Raw genomic sequence first — 7,141 nt, forward strand, 5'->3', positions numbered from 1 at the left:
CTTCCCCTTCTACTACCCCTTGTTCATTTCCCAGAGTTAGGCGTCTCTCCTGTTTTCTCACCCTCACTGATATTTTCACTCATTTTGTCTCCTTTCCCTTTATTCCCTTTCACTAATTTTTATATTCTCCAAATGAATGAGACCATATATTTGTCCTTTTCCAAAGCAAAAACAGTTGTTTACAAGGATGTGGAGAAAGTGGAACCTTTTACCTTGATGGTGGTGTTGCAGGGTTGCAAGGTTCTTGTCTCATGGAGCTGAAGAATGAATCTTGGGGACCCAAAAGTTTGAAATGAAGAGAAAGTTTATTGAGGAAAGGTGAGCTCAGAAAGGAAAGGAAAAAAAGCTCTCTAGAGTGATAAGAGTTCCAAATAGGTTGCCACTGAAGGTTTTAATGGTCCGGCTTTTATAGAAAACAAATCAAGCAACTTGTTAAATATCATGTCTATAACATTAAACCAAACAAAGTGGGATTTATAACTATCATGTAAATATCTCATCTATTCGTCAGAGGAACAAGGTGGATATGTAACTATGATGTGAATATCTTGTCTATATTTAGGACAAACAAGGTGGATTTCTTACATTCCCTTCTTTCTGGTTAATATCTTATCTATAACATTTCTCCACATCTGGGATTTCTGTGAGCCTAGTTAAGTAGCCCCCAGCATGAGCCTAGTCAGGGAATTCAGAGGCATCCCATCTCTCTCTGCCTGTACCTTAATCCTTTCCTTAGTGGGAATGCAAACTGATGGAGCCACTCTGCTAAACAGTATGGAGGTTCCTCAAAAAATTAAAAATATAACTGCCCTATGACCCAGCAATTGCACCACTAGGTATTTACCCAACAAATACAGAAATACTAATTCAAAGAGATACATGCACCCTAATGTTTTTAGTAGCATTATCTACAACAGCCAAACTGTGGACACAAGTGTCCATCAATAGATGAATGGATAAAAAAGATACACATACACACACACACACACATACACAATGGTAAATTTCTCATTCATAAAACAAATTGAAATCTTGCCATTTGCAGTGACACAAATGCTGGTAGAGAGTATTATGCTAAGTGAAATAAATCAGAAAGATAAATATCATATGATTTCACTAATATGTGAAATTTAAGAAACAACACAAATGAGCAAAAGGGGAAAAAATAAAGAAGAGATTTGCACCTAGAACAGACTCTTAACTACAGAGAACACACTGATGGTTACCAGAGAGAAGGCGGTGGGGAGATGGATGAAATAGGTGATGAGGAGTAAGGAAGGCACTTGTGATGAGCACCAGGTACTGTTGGAAACTGTTGAATCACTATATTGCACACATTAAACAAATATTACACTATAGGTTAACTAACTGGAATTTAAATAAAAACTCAAAAATAAAAATAAATATATAAATGAAGCCTGTTTGCTTGAAAATTATTGTCTTATCTTTTTCTTTCCTTGTAGTCACCACCACCACATGGAATCAGACAACGATACACGAATTTCAGAGTTCCTTCTTCTGGGATTCTCAGGGGAATCAGAACTGCAGCCCCTCATATTTGGGCTTTTCCTCTCCATGTACCTGATCACTGTGTTTGGAAACTTGCTCATCATCCTGGCTGTCAGCTCTGACTCCCACCTCCACACCCCCATGTACTTCTTCCTCACCAACCTGTCCTTTGTAGACATCTGTTTCATCTCCACTACTGTCCCCAAGATGCTCCAGAACATTCAGACTGGGAGTAAAGTCATAACCTACCCAGGCTGCATCACACAGATATACTTTTTCCTACTCTTTGCAGGATGTGACGATTTTCTCCTGAGTATGATGGCCTATGACCGCTTTGTGGCCATCTGCCACCCCCTGCACTACACAGACATCATGAACCCCTGGTTCTGTGTACTGCTTGTTCTGGTGGCCTGGATCATCAGTGTTCTCAATTCCTTGTTACAGAGCTTAATGGTGTTACAGCTGTCCTTCTGTGCAGGCCTGGAAATCCCCCATTTTTTCTGTGACCTCAATCAGGTAATTGGGCATGCCTGTTCTGACAGATTTCTTAATGACATGGTGATGTATTTTGCAACTGTGCTTTTGGGTGTGGCTCCCTTGCCTGGGATTCTTTTCTCTTACTCTAAGATAGTTTCCTCCATATGTGGAATATCATCGATTCAGGGTAAGTATAAAGCATTTTCCACCTGTGCATCTCACCTCTCAGTTGTCTCCTTATTTTACTGTACAGGCTTAGGAGTATACCTTAGCTCTGCTGCGCCCCAAAGCTCCCATGCAAGTGTTGTGGCCTCGGTGATGTACACAGTGGTCACGCCCATGCTGAACCCCTTCATCTACAGCCTGAGGAACAGAGATATAAAGAGGGCTCTGAAAAGAATCACTGGGGTTCCTGTGATGTAAGGGCCAGTCATCTTGGGGCTGAAGAAATGCCTATGTTTGTAGGGCTCACAGCCTCAAAGTCAAGAATTGCCATTCTTGACCAGGCCGTGGTTGTAGAATCTGATTCTTCTATTTATACCCTGGAATTTCCATTTGTTTGAATTCAACTTCTCTATACATTTAAGTAATTCACATTATTAACCTTCTGCTCTGTCTGATACATAGACAGGTTTTCCATTGTCCACCTTCATACATCTCTAGTGGTTTCTCCAATCTTTTTTTAAAGATTTTATTTTATTTATTCATGAGAGACACAGAAAGAAAGAGGCAGAGACATAGGCAGAGGGAGAAGCAGGCTCCATGCAGGGAGCCCAATTTGGGACTCAAATCCCAGGACTCGATCCTGGGACTCTGGGATCACATCCTGAGCTGAAGGCAGACACTTAACCACTGAGCCACCCAGCTGTCCCTGGTTTCTCCAATCTTTGATCACAAATGCCTGGAAACTTCTGTAACTTACATGGGACATGGATTTCCTAAAAGTAATTTCATTTCAAATGACTTATATCATGCCAAATAATTTCCCCTAGATTTCCCAAAAGAATAATCATGAGCTGTATTCTTCATATGAAAAAACCTACACTTGGCTACTAAGCCTTTCACATAATTTTACTGTAGAGGAGAATACAAAACCCCCATTTTCATCTAGAGTCTGTCAATCTTTTCCCATCACTACTTTCTCTCCTCTTCCTGATAATGTGGACTCTAACCTTATTCCCTTTAAGGCTCAGGCTCTTGGCAAGGATGATCAGGCTAGGAAAGCCCAGCCACTCCCCTGTACCCATGTGCTTGCAGATATTACCAAAGATGCACCAGAGCCTCTGGTGAGGCTGCACCAGACTTTTGATTGGTATTAGACTGCAAGAAATACCTCAGCAACACCCATCAAAGAACTCTAAAAAAAATAAGGTTTTGTTAACTTTAGCCATTCTGACTGGTATAAAGGTGGTATCTTACTGTGCAAGGCAGGAAACAACAAATGTTGACAAAGCTTCAGAGAAAGGGGAACCCTCTTACATTGTTGGTGGGAATGCAAGCTGGCATAGCCACTCTGGAAAATGTAACGGAGGTTCCTTGAGAGGTTAAAACTAGAGCTACCCTACAACTTAGCAATTACTGTACTAGGTGTTTACCCCCAAGATACAAATGTAGTGACCCGAAGTGTACCTGCACCCCAATGTTCATAACAGCAATGTCCACAATAATCAAACTGTGGAAAGAGCCAAGATGTCCATCGACAGCTGAATGGATAAGGAAGATATAAAGATGGAGTGTTACCCAATAATTTACCAACTGATAAATTATTGAACACTACAATTGAATTTAAAGAAAAAAAGAAAAAAAAGAAGAAAAACCTTGAAGGTTTATTACTCACAGGTCCCAGAGGGCTCATGGAATGCCCAATGGCCATACAGGGATGTCTCAGAGGCAAAAAGAGGCGTTTTGAGGGGGAGAGAGTGCATCACTGAGGGATCTGTCTTTATTAGGGTCCATGGCCAGAGTGTTGAGGAGTTTGCAGATTCACACTTTATTGGAGAATTCTTTATGATTAGAATTTGGGCACTGTAGGGGGAAAGCAGGGTCATTCATGTGTTAGTATCTAGGTTACCCAGGGTTTTCTGAAGAGGCGCTTCAAGGCTCGGGGCAGCTTAATGAGTGCTTAATGTCTGACAATCACTCATTTATTTATTTATTTATTTATTTATTTATTTATTTATTTATTTATTTTCAGGGATAGGACTTAGTAATTCATCAGTTACATACAACACCTAGTGCTCATTAAATTAAGTGCCCTCCTTAGTGCCCATCACCCAATATCCCTTTACCCTACCCACATCCCCTCCAGCAACCCTCAGTTTGTTTCCTAGAGTTCAGTGACTCTTTTGGTTTGTCTCCCTCTCAATTTTAATCTTATTTTGTTTTTACTTTGTGACTCAGCTAAGTGTCCAGAAAGTCCACCACAGCCACTGCAAACTGATTAGCAAGTATATCTCTCCCAGTTGAGTCTACATGGAAAGACAAATTTGAATAAATGGATTGATTTTATATGTTCTTAGTGTCAGGCTGATCATGAATATGACAGAGCAAAATTTCAAAACACGCATTTTGCTACTACACAAAATACTTCTTTCTTCTCTTATTTTACACCACATTTCATGCTCTGCATCTATTTATTGAAGCATGGAACATTGGTGTCCACACGGAGGGGGTTTATTCATTGAGATGAAGGGTTAGTTAGGGTCTTCTGTATTTTTTCACCATTATCTTCATGTTTCAACTTGAAAACTTTCAATTCTACCTGCTAATATGACTCTCTCTATTGTTACACAAAATAACTTCCTCTTCCTGATATTTGTCACAAATGCTAAGGGATTGTGAATGAGCAGTATCAGTATCATCCATTTCATACCTCCTTTCTCAGAAATCCCTTCCCCTTGCAGGATCAGAGGATGCTTCACAGGAAAGCTGAATGTCCTGCTGGTCATGTGGGTCAGGGTCACTGGTTCTTCTGCACAAATATGCATGTCCTTTAAGTTCTTGAAGTGATGCAGAAGGAAGTCCACATATTCACTTGTTCATAAAGTCATGGGAAATAAGCTTGAATAAGAGAATGATCACAACTGCTCTCCTCATTTGTCAGATCATATGCCACAAATAAAAAGCAGCACACAGAGGGTGACAGAACATGAGAGACAACTAACTCTGGGAAACAAACAAGGGATAGTGGAAAGGGAGGTGGGCGAGGGGTTGGGGTGATGGGCACTGTGGGGGGCACTTGACGGGATGAACACTGGGTGTTATGCTATATGTTGACAAATTGAACTCCAATAAAAAAAAAAGCAGCACACATTCTAATTGCCTCATGGCTGTTCACTTGGATTATTATTGTGTCAGTTAGCTCTTGCTATATAACAGGTTGGCCTTGTCAAATGGGATATCATACTGATTCAGGGTGGCTGAACACATTGATAAAGAAGAAATCTTGAGACATTTTTGGTTCAAAGAGATGCTTTTTAAAAATTATAGCATGGGAACAGGACCTGGGGGTAGAATGAGCTATACTGGGATTGTGAGGAATGATTGATTCTGTACTTTCAAGTTTGTGGATGGAGGGGGGTAGAGATAATGTAAGTTTCTAAGGAATTTCTGTATCCTGAACTTGAGAATGACCTGAGAGGTCTGAGTTGTCAAGGTAAGATTGTCTTGAGTCTCTAATGAAGAATCAACGTTAAGTCAGCCATGAGTTCCTGGAGAAGAATCATGCTCTGCATGTCTCAGCAATTCATCAGGGACTGCAGTTTGTAAGGAGATTGACTTTTAGATATCTTTCTCTTGCCTTTCTTCTCCTAATAAATAATACATTTACAATCAAATGACATCATATTCTGGGAAGCATTTCTGATATCTGTTGGGTTCTCAGGGATCTGTGGTCAGGTGTGAACCTCTACATTGTATTTCTAAGGCCCATCCATGTTGTTGTGTGTGGCTATAGTGCTCTTCTGTCTCAGCGAGTTTATGGTCTTATTGCTACATTTATATATGCAAGTTATTCTTCTGTTTAGAAATTACATGAACTTATGTGAATTGTTTGAGTTTCACCCAACTGTTCTTACATCCATATAACACTTGCTTTCCTTCCCTGTTAGAAGAGCTCTCTTGCAAACCTGCCATGAATAGTCAAGAAACTGTGCTCTAGAGCTGACCCTTAGCCTTGCTCCAGAGATATTTTCCTATTTTGTTAACTCATTGGAGTATAATAACACACAATAAGCTGCATATTTTAAGTATAGAATTTGACAAATTAAAGGAGCTACGTGAAAATTAAGAGTAGATAGTGTAAGTCTCCATTTATGCATACTAAGACTGTTAGGTAAGCTCCGACTGCTGTGTTAGGTAATTGATAAAAATTTAAATTCCCTGAGGCTCTTTCCTTTTTTCTGAAGGCAGCGTGGAACACTAAATATAACTTTAAATAAAATCTTGTAGGGATCCCTGGGTGGTGCAGCGGTTTGGCGCCTGCCTTTGGCCCAGGGCGCGATCCTGGAGACCCAGGATCGAATCCCACATCAGGCTCCCAGTGCAGGGAGCAGGCTCTCCCTCTGCCTGTGTCTCTGCCTCTCTCTCTCTCTCTCTCTCTGTGTGACTATCATAAATAAATAAAAATAAAAAAATAAAATCTTGTAAAAAAAGAATAGAATTTATAGAACTTAATTTTTACTTTTAAGAAAACATTTAGTATAGTGGTTGTGTCTTGTGTTTGTGTGTCTGTGTATATTCACACACATTTTCTTTAAAATAAGCATGATCTCCACATATGTACACACGGAGACAATCTCTGATTTCAACTTTTACGTTGAAAGGACACTTGAGGGAGAGTTGTGGAGGATAGCACTAAAAAGAATAAATGATTGAATCAACATGAAGTAAAAGGTAGATATATAGGCACAAAATTGTAAATTACAAAGTGACCTTAATTCAGACCATGAGTTCTTTTCCTTTGTTACTACTACAAAGGCCTCAGAGTCAGACCACACTTATATTTATGCCACCAGGAATTAACTGTACCAGCTGTAGGGCAGAATGTCTCCAAATTGATTTTTTTAGTATATTTTTAATTGGAGTTTGATTTGCCAACATATATAATAACACCCAGTGCTCATCCTGTCAAGTGCCCCCCTCAGTGCCTGTCACC

The 7,141-nt window shown here is 39.9% G+C and overlaps 1 protein-coding gene across 1 annotated transcript; it reads left to right on the plus strand.

Moving 5' to 3' along the window:
• Positions 1-1,575: 1,575 nt before the first annotated feature.
• Positions 1,576-2,409, plus strand: LOC129522178 (olfactory receptor-like protein OLF4). Its single transcript, XM_055344320.1, has 2 exons — positions 1,576-1,930; positions 2,216-2,409. Exons 1-2 carry the CDS (start codon positions 1,576-1,578, stop codon positions 2,407-2,409), a joined length of 549 nt encoding a protein of 182 aa, XP_055200295.1.
• Positions 2,410-7,141: the final 4,732 nt, after the last annotated feature.

The sequence above is a fragment of the Nyctereutes procyonoides genome, unplaced genomic scaffold, assembly GCF_905146905.1.
Source record: "Nyctereutes procyonoides isolate TBG_1078 unplaced genomic scaffold, NYPRO_anot_genome, whole genome shotgun sequence".
Classification (NCBI taxonomy): Eukaryota; Metazoa; Chordata; class Mammalia; order Carnivora; family Canidae; genus Nyctereutes; species Nyctereutes procyonoides.